Genomic DNA, 18421 nt, shown 5'->3' with positions numbered 1-18421 from the left:
AGTGACGGGGACACTGTGGCCAACAGGGGAGCTGGTCATGTGGTCTGTGTGGATCCCAGTGTCCCAGTGCAGTGACGGGGGACACTGTGCTGTAAGAATGGTGTTGTCATTCTAGTGAAATGTAAAACTGTGGTCCTGGGTCATGAACAATTCCTGGGCATCTTTTGAAAGAGTAGGGGAGGTACCCGATATCCTGGCTAAAATTGTGTGTTACAGAAACGTAACATTCACTCATTCATATTATGGTTTCTTTCCGTGGTCCAAAAATATATATCTAGGTGGATTAGAAACCCTAAACCGCCCATAATATGCAATGACCCGGCATCCCATGCAGAGTGTTCCCTGATTTGTGGCCCGTGGGGTGTCTATCTCAGCTTCGAATCTGACAGTCCTACCTGAGACACCAGAAATGGTTGAAGCCCAATGGTAGGACCCCCCTCCCCTGCGATCTCTAGCCACAAGGTAATTCATAGGTCCGCTGCTAGTGAGGTAGTATTTATGGGACTTCTGCTTGCTTCTCACGTTATAATGCAGATGCGCTGTATGCAGGGAATTCGGAGTCCTGCAGCCGGCTGGGAAATGTCGCAGACGATCTTTTAGTCTGTTTCATTCCTTTTTTATTTAATGTAACACAGCGACACACAGGGAGATTACTGTTCCATGTATACTTCTACTAAGCAACTTAATCACGAGCCTTTTAATTCGAATAACCTAAGTTTCATTTTGTTTGTAAACAAAAAAGTGTTTATTAAAACATCGAATAATTAAACACAGTGATTTAAGTTTGTTTGTAATATATGCAACCCACTCTCTGACCCCCATAGCATATTTATACAATATCATAAGTTACTCTAATCATGAATGTTACTCTAATCATCGTGCTGGGCACTCGACCCGGCGCTGACGTGTTCGGAATTCCCTTCTGTGGTGGTGCGCATGCGCAGTCCGAGCCGGGCTTTGCACTGTGGACATAGGCACCGGTCCGCTGTTGGAGTTTGACGTGGCATTCAGCTCGCATTTACAGTGCGTACTGTGCTGAACCCTGACCAGCTTAACCAGCTGAGCCTTTCAATCAGGTAAATAACATCTGTCTATTCGCCGGCACCTTCTAAATTATATCACAATAAAACTTCAGGGCACTGAACTTTTTTAAAAATATACTTTCACTTACTACGTATAACTTTGTTGCAATGGATTGTTTCATTTGCGTTGGAATACTGTCTGCCTGTCACAGATTATTATTTTTATGTCATTAATTACACAGTGCTTATCTGTGGAATTAAACAATGTAATGTTAGTTTCGATTTACCCACCGTATGTTATAATTATCTTTGACGTGGCATCAAACCGGGAAGTTTTGGGGGAAACTTTAACAAGAATCATTTGCGCTTTCGCGTCTTATCACACCGGATATGCAAGGTGACAGTAAAACGTTTTAAATAATAGTCTGTGCCGGATCATTTATGTCTGTTTTATAATGTTATATAACTCATTAGACGCGTGTCTTGCTGCAGTTCCATCAGTCAGGGCAGAATCCGCAGCTTTTCTCCCTATGGCTCCTACTGCAAAGTTCTTCTCAAGAAACCAGTTATACTGCAAAAAAGTGAATAATTGTGTTGCTCTAATCATAAAAGTAATATTGCAGCTGATTCTGAAACTTTGTAAAACCGTTTCTTGAAATAAAAGCCCGTGTGGCCGTTCTTAGCGGAGTTGTTCTGATCTAACATGCAAACGTACGATCTGCACGTCATTAATGCCGATGTCCGTTTGCTCTGTGACACCGCGTACAGCTTTGCTGAAGGAGGCGCGTTGTTTGTACTCATTACCGTAATAAATAAACGTACCCTATTCCTTTCTTGCATACTGGCTTGACTCTATACGGGAACCTCCTTACGGCTTCTGAACTGGTACAGTCGAGATGCGTCATGGCAATAGTTTACAATGAGTGAAATTAATTGATGCTTTTTGTGCTTTTTTTAAAACTGAGATCACTAAGGTGTCATATATTATATATCCTCCTGAGACCCCACCCATTCATTTATGTCCATTGTAGTGGACATTTTATTTTTGCATCTATCTTTTCACTGATGTAAGGAAACGTATTTATTCCTATTGTGCACTAAATAGCACATGCTGTGAAATTAAAAATAAAAATGAATTTGAAAAAATCTAAATTGTAAGATGTCTTATTTCCTCCAAAGACAAATAACCTAAAATTGAAGGACACTTTATTCCTCGGGTCTCAGGAGGATATAATATGTATATATGCACTTCTTAGTATTTTTCTCTAGAATTGGACAAACATGTGTTTACCTCTACACTGCACTGCAGCCTACTGCTTGTTTTCCACGTGAGTTTGTTATGGAAATTAATTCTGGATAATAACAGATGATGCCGACAGACGTAAACCCCTAATTATCATCTCCAAATATGGGCTTTCTGACTTTGTGTGATATTTTGAAATGATTCCCCTTTAAGCCGCTTAGGAAGGTTAGGGTGGGGAAATGAGCCGAGTTTTGTTTCCAGTTCTTGGTCTGGGATGAGAAGAGCCTGAACGGGACCGGGCGCGATGAATCAGCAGGGCTATGTGGCTGGTTTCTCTCAAGCCCCGCCAGGTGTAGCTGGCTATTCTAATGCCTACGGAGCCTCGCACCCCCAGACTCAGTACGTGCACTTCGGGGTCCCGCCACAAGGGGCCGCTCCAACGCCAGGTAAGGAGCTGTCGTGGCTCTTCAGACCCTGATCCTGTTATTCATTTTAGTTTATTGTGCTTTAAATGCGTTGCAGATCTCAGTTTCCTCATGTCTGTGCCGTATATTCCATTCTCATTTTTGGATGCTTACTCAAGACTACAGAGAAAAGACACTTAAATCCCTTACTCATTTTCTGATGTGGGGAGTATTTATTTTATTATTATTACTATTATTATTATTTTTTTTTACAGCCATGTTCAAGACGCCTGCATCTCCTGGATCCGGCATGGCCCTACCTCCAGGGACTGGCCAGTTCATGACCAATGGTCTGCACAATGGAACGAGCGAGCAAAGGTAAGGCCACCTTGATGAGGAGGTTTAAGGCTTGCAGTGCGTACGCCTTATCTGATTTGTCCCACACGGATTTTGCTCCTCTAGGTTCCCCCCTCATACCTCAGTCCCTTCTCCGTCTGCCTACCCTCTCCCCGCTGGTCCCAGATTGGCTGCTGCACCAGCGTCCACACAGCAGCTGACCAGTCAGATGGGTGGCATGCAAATCAGCGGATATGGTAGGTTCCGTTGCAGTGGCGATCTCCAAAATCCAGTGGCCTGACTTAACTCAGCGCCGTTATTTACCTTTGATCTGGCAGTGCACGTCATTCTGAAAGCCTTGGTTTGAAAGTTTTGAAAGGAGGTCCACTGTTACACTAACCAAAGGATTAAATTCCAAAGGCTTAGCTTTTCATTAGGTTTTTCAAGTTTCAATTTTTAGGTACTTACCATGTTGACCTTAAGAGTAAATCTATAAATTGTTTAGATTAGATGGTAGATTAGTTTAAATTAGATATTAGATTAGTTTAGATTAGCGCTATTGAAATGCTTCCATAGAGCTCTAACAAAGAGCACGCATTCATCGTGATCTGCTTGATTCGTTTTCTATAGGCCAAGGCGCACTACAAGCTACTCAGCCACCTATGAGTTCTGTGGCACTGCAGACAATGTCTTCACCACCGTTGGGACAAGTCCAGCCATTACAGGCCCCTCCCACATGTCCTCCTCCAATGGGTATGGGCCCAGCCATGGGCACCATGGGCACAGTCCCGCCAATGGGCATGCCCGGATCATTCCCAGGCCCGCCCCCTCCCAGCAGTGGCACACTCCAGCAACTTCCAGGATCATGTGGGCCGCAGGAGTTGCTGCATCAGCAAGGTGCAGAGTGTGGAGTTCTGCTCACATGCACCCATCCTGTGGAACATTATTCTCATGAGAATAAAAAGTACTTCTTAGTCAGAGCTGCAAAGAACAATTTTAATTGCATTCAGCTCATATTCTGTAGATCTGTAGCACTATTCCTTCGACAGAGGCTTTGTGGGATAGTGTTGACAGCATCTTTGCAGATTATGACCTTTATCACCAGTAGGGGGAGCTACAGAACACCTCTGGAGATGTGAAAAGAGGACATAAGGGTCTTATGTCAGTTCTGGTTTGCTGTGTGCTGATTAGCTTGGCTTGACTGTGTGACATGGAGCTATGGAAGTAAGTGTGACCAGGACCTTTTTCACTGGCAGGTGGATACGGGGACCAACCAGCGGGCTCCCTGCCCGGCTTCCCTGGGGCCTTCCCCCCCGGGGCAGCACAGATGGCGGGGCCCCCGCAGAAGAAGTTGGACCCCGACTCCATCCCCAGCACGGTGGGTACCCGCCTCGACTCCTGGAGACCCATCTGCGGGGTGCTCAGCATCTGGGATATGCGTAGCCACAAAGATTCAATGTGTGGAAGAAATGAAACGGTAAATTCTATTTATTTAGCAGATGATTTTATGCAAAAGTGACACACAATAGAGAAAGCGGGGGCAGACGGTCCCTGGAGCGATTGGGGATTAAGGGCCTTGCTTAGGGGCTTAACGATAACATCGCTCTGCCGACCGTGGGATTTGAACCAACAGCCTTCTGATCATAAGTGGAGTGTCCTAACGTGCTGAGCCACACAGTGCGTAATTAAAGTTTAAAATGGTTAATTAATGTAATCCTTTTAAAAAAAAACCTACTCCACCAGCCCTCTCTGTAACGCTATACACACATACATCTAGTGCACCCACATCAGGGCAGTAACCGTCTGCTCTCAGTCTCCACCCTCCAATCACCCTCCAAAAATACCAGCGTGCCACATTCCCACAGCAGAAGGCGGGTCTCTCTTCTCCATAGCTACCATTACTGAGCTCTCCTTCTTCATATCTAGACACAAGTGATCGAGGACGACCAGGCCAAGCGTGGCGGGCAGATCTACACCACCAACCTCAGGGGCCAGGTACCCCCACTGGTCACTACGGACTTTGTGGTTCAGGACCAAGGTAATCGACGGCTACGACTTATTATATTGTATAAAAGAATAATATATAAGTAGTTATACAAGTTAGGGTTATTATAAGAAAAATAAAAGGTTTGCATCAAGGGCATAACTTTGGGTTGATCATTGGGGGGGGTGGGGGTTGTATTGGCTGGTTTAGATTATTGGGAGGTTACAACCCCCCCTGTAATTTACGAGAGTGTCAGTATATGTAAAATATGAAATGCGATCTGTTTAATATACATTGTGTATGTGTAGTCCTTAAGACTGGATACCTCCATCCTCAGTATAATGTGTGAGGTGACATCACCCCTCGGCCTGTCTCTAGGCAACGCCAGCCCGCGAGTCATGCGCTCCACGGTCTACTCCTTCCCCTGCACCGCCGACCTCGCCAAGCAGTGCCAGGTGCCCCTGGCGGTCACCATCAAGCCCCTCGCTCTCACCCCCAACAACGAGGTAGGACTGCCGTGTGTCGGTGTGGCATCGAGGGTCTCAGTCCCCACCGTGGACACCCTGTCCTTAACACAGTGGGGGGGGGTCCGGGATGTCCCCTGGGGAGTCTGTTCTGGGGATTTCCATGTGGTCTCTGTCACCAAGACTGAAAGGATCACAATCACACGTGGGACTGGAGGGTGTCAGGTTCCCAGGACGAACATGGCGTTTTTGATTGGATGGAAGTTGGAATTTGAACTAGTTCAAACTCCAGATTCTTATATCAGGAATTCAATTGTAACTAACTATAATGAAAACTCAATTATGACTAGTTACAGCTGAATTCCCGATAAAATAAAATTGGATTGTTTCCTAGTTAAAATGTTATTTCTGATATCAACAATTGGCATTTCAACTAGAAACACCTGAATTCCTGATAACAGAAATTGCTACCTTAACTAGTTAAAACACAATTATAACTAGTTACAATTGAATTTCTGATATTAAGAATTTGCATTCTGAATAGACAGAACCGAAACTGTGACATCTTCTGGAGATGATGTAAAACTGACAGCTTCCCGTACTGCCTACAGACCTACAATCTACCGCTCGTGTGCTAGAACTCCACCTTTCAATAATGGGGGGGGGGGGGGGGCTGTCACACACTGTAAGAGGAAAACAGACAGACAGGCAGTTTGATGTGTTTTTCTGTCACATACCCAGAATCAAAGTAGAAGTAACTCCCCCATCCCCTGCCCCCCCATCCCCCCGTCCCCTGCCCGCCCCAGCCCCTAAATGCACTGTAAATGAAGGGATGAAACGCACTGATGTGCTCACAGCAGAGATATGCCTCAGCACACGTAATTTATGACGTGCTTGTAAACAGGCTGATGATAAGAGACCCATGCTAATCTCCACAGCATGTCTCAGTCCACTCTTATAAATGTCTATACATGGGTTGACAATTTTATACAAACTGTATTGACACATAGGCATTCAAACGGCAAAGGCTCAATCCAAACAATGTTCCTTTTTCGAAAGGACGTCTGAACAGTTTGAGTTTCAGCTGCTTAACATAAAACATTGTCTGCTGCAAATGATAAAGACATTAAAACCAGTGCAGTGTAACTAATGTCCAGTAAAGAGTCCATTATTCATGCTTGACAGTTGCGTAATAGGACGGAAAAATCAATCAGTTCTACTTCCAGAGGTCTAAGGTCCACAGGGTGTCGGCCCTTAACTGCTTCAGGGACAGGCTGATCTTGTTTTTATTATTATTATTATTTTATGTATGTTGCTCTGGATTAAACAGTCTGCAAAAAAATTTAAATATAAATGTGGTAAGTCAGGACTGGGTTAAAATGACAAATATAAGAATAAATAATCCTTAAAAAGTGGATTTCAGCGTCGATAGCTGATCTGGAGGATGTGGCACGCCTTCTCAGAATGATGGCAGGCTTCTCCTTGCTGGTGTTCATGCCCGAGTAAGTTAAGCCCCGCCCCCTCTCCCCCTCCCTGTCTGCAGACCCCCCTGTACACTGTGGACCACGGCGAGGCCGGACCCATCCGCTGCAACCGCTGCAAGGCCTACATGTGTCCCTACATGCACTTTATAGATGGGGGGCGGCGTTACCAGTGTGGCTTCTGCAGTTGCGTCAATGAAGGTCAGTCTGCCCCCCAACACTAACATGTTGTCCCCCAACCACCCATGCCTTCACACGCACAGCTGGATGTCTTGCACTCACCAGCTGCCATGAAGAACTCCACATCCCCGTGCTGTGGTTTGTTTAACATCCAGATGTTTTCGGCAAATCGCAATCCTTTACAGAGAATACCAAAACGATAGGTCTGAGTTTAACATTATGATCTTCAAACTGAGGATCGTAGGAGAATTACTTACACAAAAATGTTCTGAGGGCAGAATGAAAAATGATTATTTCAGATAACCAATCAGATTGTAGAGGAGATGGGTTAAAGCAACTAGAGGAGATGGGACAAAGATATCTGATTGGTTGGTCCCACCTCCTCTAGTTGCTTGGACTCACCTCCTCTACAATCTGATTGGTTATCTCTCTTAACCAATGATTTTTCATTCTGCCCTCAGAACATTTTTTATGTAAGTAAAACTCCCACAAGCTGAGCTCTCAAAAGTTTTCAAAAGAATGGAAAGGTGAGTAAACCCCACATCTACACAGCGTCTTAGACCAAGAGGTGTGTTCTATAGAATTCAGCTCTCCAGCCGGCCATTAGAAGCCCATGTACAGCTGTGCTGGTGCCTCAGTTGAAACTGTTCTTCTGTGCCTTTGCAGTGCCAACGTTTTATTTCCAGCATCTGGATCACGTTGGTCGCAGGGTGGACGCCTACCAGAGGCCGGAGCTGTCCCTGGGGTCCTATGAGTTCATCGCTACCCCAGAGTACTGCAAGGTTCCTGTTTGTGTTCATTCATTTGAATAATGCCTTTGATAAGTGCAGGGTCATGTTCTGAGCAAAGTGTCTCTCCTGGTCGTCATCGTAGGAGAATGACACTTTATTAATCCTTGTAGGGAAATTATCTTGCCGCCTACCCCATTCTGCTCTCCATGAGATAGTCACCAAGAGCAGGCTTGGGCTCACAGTGCAAGGGCAGCCACCTGCTGGTGCTGAGGGAGCACATGGGCCCATAGACTTGTGTCTATTCTGCTGAGCCTGGGCTCAAAACAATGACCTTCCAATCCCAGGCTCAGTGTAGGTCGCTGAGCCACACTGAGCCACACATCTCATGTAAATGCTTACTTATTGCTTGCCGTGGCCTTCAGAGTTTCTGTGCTGAGTCTGGTGAGCATTTCTTGCTGATTTATCATCAAATCTAATCTGTAGGGTATCTGTGGCTCAGTGGGTTAGGAATAGATCTGCACGGTATCGACGTCGCATGTTATTCACATGCATTTGTCTAGGGCTGCCAAATTACTTCTGCGTGAGCTCTGCATGTGCTCTCTGAGCCATTCATAATCCTTTCCATCCTTGCTGTTGCACTCACTCATAGATAGTGTGGCATGGAGGAGAAACAAGAACTTGTCACAAAAAGACATTTCTCTTGATTCCGCAGAGATGATGTTGAGTACGAGCAATTTGTCAGCACAGCTCTGCGTTGGCACAATTTGCAGCAGCACCAATATTTACCGCAAAAAGTTCAAAAATTGCATTGTGATTTTTTTTTTCTAGTATCCTGCATCTCTGGTTAAGATGCTGCGCCCAGGATCAGAATGTCACTGGTTCAAATCCCGTGGTCGGCAGAGTGATTTACTGTTGGGTCCTTCAGAAAGGCCCTTAATCCCAATCCCCAGTTGTACATCACTTTGGATAAAATTGCTGCTAAGTGAATGTAATGTAACATCATTTTTCCACGTATCAATTGGGAGGCCCTGGGAATAGTTAGATTTGTTTTTTCCTGATTTTTCAGATTTATCAATATGTTAAATACTCGCTATGGAATCAATTCATATGATGAACACCAATATAAAAAAATCAAGCAGCCGTAACCTTTTAACCCCCATCGCCTTGATTAAACATGTTATGTATGTGATTGTGACCCTGAACATATCCAGTAAATTAACTTTACAGGTCATTTTTACGGTATCTCTGGCTACCAGTGTATGTGGTCTCTCACCAGTTTCAATTCCCATTGCTATTAAGTGCCTCATAAATGACTACGAGAGGCATGATGGATGTTGCTATAAACATGAATGCCTCTGGGGTGCTAACTGATGCTTCTCTCGCTCAGGACAAGAAGCCCCCAAATCCACCTGCGTTCATCTTTATGATCGACGTGTCCTACTCCAACATCAAGAGTGGCCTGGTCCGACTGCTGTGTAATGGGCTGAAGGGGCTGCTGGAGAGACTTCCAAGGTGAGCTTAGGATTCATTCTCTACCTCTGAGAATACTGGATACTTTCATTGTCAGTACTCAAATCTCTGACAATACTGAATACTCAAATACTCAGTACTCAGATACGCTTAGTTAGGACCGGGCAACATATCAATAAAATATTATATTGCGATCATGAACATTAATATCGCCATCAATTTGAATATTGTAAGTATTATGATATAGCCAAAACACTTGTTTTCTTGTATAATTAACAGTTAATGCACTATTTTTGCACAAATTCTATCATAATATCTGTCTGTTGTTGGCATAGTTATCATTATACTTGCCATGTGCTATTAGTGACTATTACTTAAACAGTTTTGTCATCAAAATCAGAAAGACTCAAAACCAGGGCGTATTGGCAAGCCTTCTCCTAGTGCTCCTCTTCTGGCAAAGAACAATATCCGTATTATTGTTTATCTCATCTTCATAGGTGTGTGGGTTAGCTCTGGTACCTTTAAAGAGTGATGTCTTATTCACCAGACTGATACAGTATTTTTGCATGCATGTATCGTTTCAGTCCTTGTAGTGGAGAATATGGGTATTCTAAATGTCTGGTGAGATGATGACTTTGTATTACTCAGATTCATGAACATTGATTACTGTGCTGCTGAATGGACACTTGTTCTTGGATGTCAAAAAACGTTTGTTTCCTTGCATGAGTACTTGAGGAGAAAGTTGTGAGATGTTGCTAAGGACTATGAAGAACATTGAGGTGAAATGATCGTTTTGGCTCTTAAGATAAACTCGGAGTAAGAAGGATATTAAGGTGTGTGTGTCTGTGTGTGTGTGTGTGTGTGTGTGTGTGTGTGTGTGTGTGTGTGTGTGTCTCGGCCAGGGAGGAGGGCGCCGAGAGCTCAGCAGTCAAGGTGGGCTTCGTGACCTACAACAAAATCCTCCACTTCTACAACGTGAAGAGCACCCTGGCCCAGCCCCAGATGATGGTGGTGTCAGACGTGGCTGAGATGTTCTTGCCCCTGCTTGACGGCTTCCTCGTCAACTTCCAGGAGTCGCGATCTGTCATCAATAGGTATGTCGAACCGCAAAGGCCAACCCTCTACATGTCCTACTGAAACAGAAATGGCGTCTTTATATATTTTTGTTATTTTATATTTTGTAGCAGCCAATTATGTAATAACTGTCAATAATCTAATAACTGCTAGTAGCTTATTATTTTTTCCTTAATGAAATAAATGTCAATAATGTTACAACTTACCAATAATGTAACAAAATTTCAAAATCAAAAACGTAATAACAGTTTAAGTTACTACATTATTGGCTGCTACATATTTTATATTTTTTATGTTATTGTGATATTTGACCAGCATTGTGATTATTGTTTACTGTGTTATTTGTCTGTTTGTCTGTTTGTTTGTCTGTTGATTACGGCGCTGTTCAGTCTGGGGAAATGGCGTTTCATTCTTTTATTTATGCAGATGACAAAAATGACAATAATGGATGTCTGAAGCTTTCAGTAAGGTTATATTTTATAAAATGCCGGCATGTAAGCAAGGCAGGATTTATCTCCGCTCCTTTTCATGTTCTGCATCTCCCCGTGTTCCCAGTCTGTTAGACCAGATTCCAGACATGTTTGCTGACACCGGCGAAAGCGAGACGGTCTTTGCCCCCGTCATCCAGGCGGGCATCGAGGCTCTGAGGGTAAGTCGGCCATCTTGTCCAGCAGCCCACCGCGTGGTAGCGGCCTTCCGACGTCTCCGTGACGGCAAGGTCTCCCCGTCCCGCAGGCAGCGGAGTGCAGCGGCAAGCTCTTCGTTTTCCACTCCTCGATGCCGACCGGCGAGGCTCCTGGGAAACTGAAGAACCGCGACGACAGGAAGCTGTTCAACACAGAGAAGGAGAAGGTACGCGCCCTCAGCGAGGATGACGCCTGCTGCTGTGGGGGAAAGCTTACAGCATGGTGTTAGCAACCTGAATCACCAGTCAACAGCCCCGTTATCCTAATTAACAACTTTAATTGTCACCCCCCCCTGAAATTCCTAGGTCTGGCTATCAAATTTGTTCTCCCTCTGACACTAACTTAAACTTTAACATTAGTTATGTTAGTTAAGTTAACTGAAGTGTGTCTGTTCTTGACGTCACAAAGCAGCTACCCAGAGGCTTAACTAGAAATTATGGGCCCCCTGACTAAATGTCATCTTGCCCCCCCAGCCCCATGCTACATATAATTTTACATATTCAAGAGCCCCTCCAAAGTTCTGCCAGGGTATCCGTGCCCCTACTGCACCCCTGCATCTCTATTATTTAAATGACCTATATGTTATTTATAATGGTATTTTGAAGGACTTACAGTTCTGATTGGGAGGAATCCCTGTCTGTCTGTTTGTTTACCCCCCGTCTCGATCATTAGCCGCCCTGATAAGCGCTAAGCGGCCCTTAGCACTGGTGACACGTAGTTAATGGTTAAATGATGCTGGGTTTGGCCATGTGTAGAGTCTGGCCAGAGGCCCCGTGCGACTCGAGGTTCACGGCCTGTTTACCTTTGTGCTCGCCGAGCAGACTCTCTTCCAGCCCCAGAAGGGCATCTACGAGCAGCTGTGCAAGGACTGCGTCACCAGCGGCTGCTGCGTGGACCTCTTCCTCTTCCCCAGCCAGTATGTGGACGTGGCCACTGTGGGCAGCGTATCTATGCACACTGGAGGCTCCGTCTACAAGTACAACAACTTTCAGGTGCTGAGGTGTGCCGCTGGGCATTACACTGTCTGTGTGCTACATGCATACTGTAGCTGCTATGTTGCTACAATGTGTCATTAGCTGCTACACTGCTACAGTGTGTCATTAGGTGCTACGCTGCTACAGTGTGTCATTAGGTGCTACACTGCTACAGTATGTCATTAGCTGCTATGTTGCTACAATGTGTCATTAGCTGCTACACTGCTACAGTGTGTCATTAGCTGCTACACTGCTACAGTGTGTCATTAGCTGCTACACTGCTACAATGCGTCATTAGGTGCTACACTGTCATTAGCTGCTACACTGCTACAATGAGCCATTAACTGTTACAATGTGTCACTAAGTGCTGCACTGCTACAATGTGTCATTAGTCGCTACACTCCAGTGTCTATTTCAAGCAAGACTATTGCAGAAAAGTCTAAAATTTGAGTCTCTGCTGTAGGTGGACATTGACGGGGAACATTTCCTCAGGGATCTCAGAAGAGATGTGGAGAAGCCAGTCGGGTTCGACGCCATCATGCGAGTCCGTACCAGCACAGGTAATGAGCCTTTCATGCCATGTAGTGACATTTACAGATAAGGGAGAATTAGAAGATGCTTTTACACATCTTAGATGTTTTAGTTTTTATCCTGCTGAGGATGTTAATAAGACGCTTCCACTTCAAGCAGAAGAAGCACTCTTTATTCAGCAGATGCTTTTAAGCGATAATGCTGTAACGGCTCTGAAACTGAGCCTGAAACCACGATACAAATGTTCAGGATTTTGTGTCCAGCCACCCCCCCGACCAGCTGCTGCAGATGCAGCCTGTTGAGTTCTCAGTTACATCACTAATGTTACAAAAGTCACTTTAACATGTAAATCACAAAATTATTTTTCTTTTTAAAATTTGGGGAGACTGTATATTTCAGAAATTTTACACATTATACCTATTTTATTGTCTTCCAAAGGTAAATAGCATTTTGGTTATTCAGTAGAGTATAGTATTTAATATAGTAATGACGCTTTACTGATCCCTCATGGGGAAGTTCCCTTCACCTACCCCATCTTGCGCTCCATGACACACATGTAAGTGAGAGCAAGCTTGTCAGTGAAGGGGGTTAAGGGTCCTGCTGAAGGGCCCACAGATGTGATTATTGTGCTGAGGCTCAAACCAGCAACCTTCCGATCAAAGGCACTGAGGCTTAGCATGCTGAGCACACACTTTGCCCTCAAACAAATTTTTCTATTTAGTCCTTTTTTATGTGTTTAATTGGGGGTTAAGGGCTTTTCCCTGAGGCCCCATGGTGACATCAGTCTGCTGATACTGGGATTTGAACCAACAACCTTCTGATTGTATACACCAAGTCCTAACCCACTGAGCTTTTGCTTCTTCTCTTTATGTGGCGTAGGCTTCAGAGCCACAGACTTCTACGGCGCCATCCACATGAACAACACCACCGACGTGGAGATGGCAGGTGTGGACTGCCACAAGGCCGTCACCGTGGAGTTCAAGCACGACGACAAGCTGAGCGAGGACACGGGGGCCTTGATTCAGGTGGGGGGGTGTCGCTCCCCGCCGGCCCTCGCTATCGCCGGGCCAGTTCTGCACGTTTTAGCTGCCGGAAAAGAACGATTTCTCTGTCTTGCTGTAGTGCGCGCTGCTGTACACATCCGTGGGGGGGCAGAGGCGGCTGCGAATCCACAACCTGGGGCTCAGCTGCTCCTCCCAGCTGGCCGAGCTCTTCAAGAGCTGCGAGACGGACACCCTCGTCAACTTCTTCGCCAAGTCGGGTAATCGCTGTGCTGTGATACTTGTTGAATTTGCTGTGGCTCAGCGGGCTAGTATGCTGTACCTGTGATCAGAAGGTTGCCAGTTTGAATCCTGTGGCATGTGGAATGGTTTTATTGTTGGTTCCTTGAGTAAGGCACTTAAACTCCAGTTGTATGTCACTTTGGATAAAATCATCTGGTGAATGGTGGTTTCTCAATTCTGATCCTCGGCTATCAAACTCCAGTCCTGGGGGGCCGGAACCCTGCACACTATTGGGTTTCCCCTCGTTTAACACACCTGATTCAACTCCTTGTGCTAATTACCACGCAGCTCTTGAGCTGAATCATTTGTGGTGGAACAGGGTTAAGAACTAAGCTACACAGGGCTCCGGCCCCCCAGGACTGAAGTTGGGCACCCCTGCTGTAGTGGGTCGCGTAACTGTGGCAGAGAAACGTAGTTTAGTCCCTAATGGGCTGACATGACTGGAACCCAGTGGGAAAAATGAACTGAGGTATGGTAACTGAGGCTCTCCTTGCTCTCCTAGCGTACCGCGCCATGGTGAACCAGCCGCTGAAGGCAGTGCGTGAGATCCTGGTCAACCAGACATCCCACATGCTGGCGTGCTACAGGAAACACTGCGCCAGTCCTTCTGCAGTCAGCCAGGTCAGTGTAGTTTGCATGCTGGGTGACGGGGCTGCCCCCTGCAGGTTGGGCATGGAACAGTCGGCCTCAGCCGACCACAATGCCACCTCTCATCTGGGCTGACGAACTGCCTTTCTGTCATACGTACAATGCATTTTCACCTCAAATTCATTTAAAAAATCACCTTTGAAATTGATCAGCTCAAGGTACTCGCTGCTAGAAGATGCATAGAGCAGTATTTACCATTTAAATAGAAGAGGCATGACAGGAACCAGTGTACTGCAATAGGGAAAGTGTCTGTTTCCATATAGAGTACTGAGGCCTCTCTGTCACATGAGTATTTGCCTCTTTGATGTCCTTTGTGGTTTAATATTGTTGATATCTTGTAATCCACTAGGGCTCTTACAGCTTGCTGAGACATTATTGTGTATTCCTTTATAAATTGTTTTTTTTTATATCTTTAATGGCTCGTTATGCCGGTCCTTTAGAGAGTTTGGATTACATGATCATAAACAGAGCTGAAAGTCTTCTGAGGAGATATCCAAGACAGAAAAACAGATAAGAAATTAGAACACAGTTCTTCCGTCCTCCGTCTTGAGAACAGAGGGAGCTTGAAGTGGAAATTATCCGTAACGCAGAAGAAAATTTGACCACTGACACTTAATGACAATCATCCAAACATTCTTATCTGGCTCAGGGTTGTGAAAAGCCGGAAGCCTGTCCCAGCCGATGCAGGACATGAGTTTAGGGTAAATGCAGAAAAATAATATAAGCTAGGTATAAACATGCATGTTAGGGGTAATTTTATAGGTGATTAAGGCTTTTTGGTCACTTGCTGAGGAATTAGAAATGGTTTGCTTGCACTTTACCAGTAAGCATGCTTTTCCCCAAACCCATGACTCACAGGTTAAAACTCTGAAATTGTCTAGTGGCTTTCGGTTAACCACTGCTTACTGTTAATCTCGCTGCTTTGCCCACCTTCCAGCTGATCCTCCCGGATGCCATGAAGGTACTCCCCTTGTACATGAATAGCTTGATGAAGAGCGCCGCCCTTGTGACCAGTCCGGAACTGTCCACTGATGACAGGGCCCTGCACAGGATCACGGTGACGGGCATGGGCGTGGAGGAGACGCAGGCCCTTTTCTACCCCCGGCTCATACCTGTGGTGAGTCGACGTTCCTCTGAGCTTCAGGGAGTCTTTAAGCTGCATCGGTTTATCCGGGAGATGTGACAAGCTGGCCCCTGCAGGTGTCCTCGTGTCACCCCCTGCCTCCCTGTCCTTGCAGCACTGCATGGACGTGGTGAGCGACACACTGCCCCCTGCTGTCCGCTGCTCAGAGGAGCGCCTCTCTGACAGCGGGGCCTTCCTGCTAGAGGACGGCCGGCGGATGTTCCTGTGGCTGGGCCAGAGCTGCCCCCCGGAGTTCATCCAAGGCGTTTTCAACGTGCCGTCCTTTGCGCATGTCAGCCCGGAGATGGTGAGATAGTGCCCCCTGGCTGTTAGGGAATGCTTAGCATCCTCATGCAACATCATCAGATTGAAACATACCATAAATGACATTGAGATGAGAAATTATAAATAATATTTTAAAATCTTTTTCTGCCTATTAAGATTCAAAACTTTTTCGTATTAATACATTAGGCTAGAAATTCAGCGTTAAATGAGTGAAATATAAATCGTGATGATATCGTTCTTTTGTTGTTCCTTGTGTTTCCCAGACTTCAATACCTGAGCTAGACAATCCTCTCTCTAAGAAGCTGCGGACTGTCATGGAACGCATCAGCCAGCAGAGGGCGCAGGCCATGAAGGTACAGCAGACTGACAGACACGTATGTATCTGTACCACACATGCCCCCAACAGACACACACAAGTCCTGCTTTTCAATCTTCTCAGCTCCTGATAGTGAAGCACAAGGAAAAGTCAGACATGCTGTTCCGTCAGTACCTGGTGGAGGACAAGGGTCTACATGGAGTTTCCTACATGGACTTCCTGTGCCACGTCCACCGCGAGATCCGACAGCTGCTGACCTAACCGGGGGTCTCTGTGTCACCGCTGGTCCTTCAGCAGCACTAGTACCTTGCCACTAACATTGCGATCCCTTCATCTGGACTGGTACTGATATCCGTGGCATCATTACTATGAATAATCATAATATTTATATTTTAACTGCGGCAATATTTAAAACACTCAACCGGGCATGTCCACACTTTTCAAAAGCCAGCTGTCTATCCCAGCACCACTATTAAAGCATCTTTTTCTCTCTGGGCCGTTTAGAGCAAGTGTTTCCCGATTCGGTCCCTGGGACCCACAGACAATCCACGTTTTTGCTCCCTGCTGGGAGGGAGCAAAAATGTAGACTGTCCGGCAGGGAGCTCAGAGGGAGCAAAAACAGGGACCGACTGTGGGTCTCCTAGGACCGGATTGGCAGACACTGGTTTAGAGTGATGCACAAACTCACAGCAGTCATAGAGAGCTGACCAATCGCGTAGTGCCAAAGGCTCGTTGAAGGCTGCACCAATCAGCAGTTGTTAACAACACATCAATCATTAATGGACCAAAGAGACTCTTTATGACAACTGTGTAATGACTAATGTGTAAAGTCTGTTCTGAGAATCATTAATTACCCTCATAGCATGTGACTGCACATGTCATATGACTATTATTTTGTAACAAAATGGGATATGATTTAATATTGTCTGCTATAAACAGCCTTAATCGTTTTAACTCATCTATGTATATTAAACATGTGACCATGATTATGGCATTTAGCACAGGGCATTTTTCCAAGTTTGTCAAATATCAGGTAGTGAAAGTGCTAGTTAGAAATAAATGCAGTTGAATTATTTGTCCAAAAGCACTACTTTGCATTGTGTGTCAGATTTGCTAATACAAATTACAGCAGTTTTAAAAGCTTTAAGACTTAAGCGCTTCTGATCTGTATTCCGTTACAATTCTGCGATCAGATCTGGTTGTCCTCCAAAATCGTCTGTATCTCTGGTTAGACTTGCTAATAAGATCTTTGCTAATGAGAACACCAGATGTTCACAATTCTTGCCATAGACGGATAAGAAATTTTGTAAAATGATTAATGTAGTTGTTTGAGTTCTCTGTTAGTCACTAAGGAAGTTGTCAGATATCGGTAAAAAGGAAAAACACCCATTTCTTATGACTATATATTTATAGGTGCATCAACTATGTCTTATTTTAAAACATCCCTACTTTGGCACATTCGTATAATTTGTATGCAGTTTGAAAATACATGTGTATGTAACGCATGTAATCTGATAATATTCAAACAAAACAGTTTTCTAGACCATAAACCACAGACCGGTACTGTGACTGTTTTCCTTCCCTTTTGCATCCTTTTAAGATTCAAACTTGACATGGACAGAAAATATTCGTTTGTACGTCTCAGGTACGATGCACCCTACAAAACCTTTGTAGATGAATAAAAGGAATGGATCAGGGATACTGCAGGAAATCTAGCCACCCATCCATCTCCAAAACTATTTTCCTGGTCAGGGTCCAGGGCAGCATTGGGCATATGGGTTGGATACGCCCCCCCCCCAGGCAGGATGCGAATCCATCACTGGGCACTTACACACGCGTACTCATGCACTATGGGTAATTTAGAGACGCCCGTTAGCCTGACTGTGTGTTTTAGGCTTGTGGGGGGGGAGGGGGGGGGACCTGTGCAGCACAGGGAGAATATGCAAGCTGCACAGGGCCAGTGGGATTTGAACCCGAACCCTAGCGTGAGGCCGCACATCCACTCAGCAGCACAAGCAACAATTGCTGGGTGTAATTTGTTGTATGAGTGCATCCATGAGAATTGTGCAATGTGTTTATATATTCCTACATAATATCTGCTACTGTTTTTTTTTTAAATTGTACTAGAGCATATCTTAATCTAGCTGAAGACTTGTAACTCTATAGCAATAAATGTTCTATTCAGG

At 45.2% G+C, this 18421-nt stretch overlaps 1 protein-coding gene across 1 annotated transcript; it reads left to right on the top strand.

Moving 5' to 3' along the window:
- The first annotated feature begins 952 nt into the window (after positions 1-952).
- LOC111853158 (protein transport protein Sec24D-like) lies at positions 953-17319 on the top strand. Its single transcript, XM_072707329.1, has 23 exons — positions 953-1076; positions 2527-2711; positions 2945-3047; positions 3132-3262; positions 3636-3902; positions 4262-4383; positions 4932-5043; positions 5368-5495; positions 6997-7135; positions 7781-7896; positions 9233-9357; positions 10218-10409; positions 10945-11038; positions 11125-11241; positions 11897-12067; positions 12513-12609; positions 13460-13605; positions 13703-13841; positions 14366-14484; positions 15449-15628; positions 15750-15941; positions 16183-16272; positions 16359-17319. Exons 2-23 carry the CDS (start codon positions 2570-2572, stop codon positions 16494-16496), a joined length of 3060 nt encoding a protein of 1019 aa, XP_072563430.1. The 5' UTR covers positions 953-1076; positions 2527-2569; the 3' UTR covers positions 16497-17319.
- Positions 17320-18421: the final 1102 nt, after the last annotated feature.

The sequence above is a fragment of the Paramormyrops kingsleyae genome, chromosome 25 (genome assembly GCF_048594095.1).
Source record: "Paramormyrops kingsleyae isolate MSU_618 chromosome 25, PKINGS_0.4, whole genome shotgun sequence".
Lineage (NCBI taxonomy): Eukaryota > Metazoa > Chordata > Actinopteri > Osteoglossiformes > Mormyridae > Paramormyrops > Paramormyrops kingsleyae.
The sequence above is the reverse complement of the archived record's forward strand: the minus strand, read 5'-3'. Positions and strand labels throughout refer to the sequence as shown.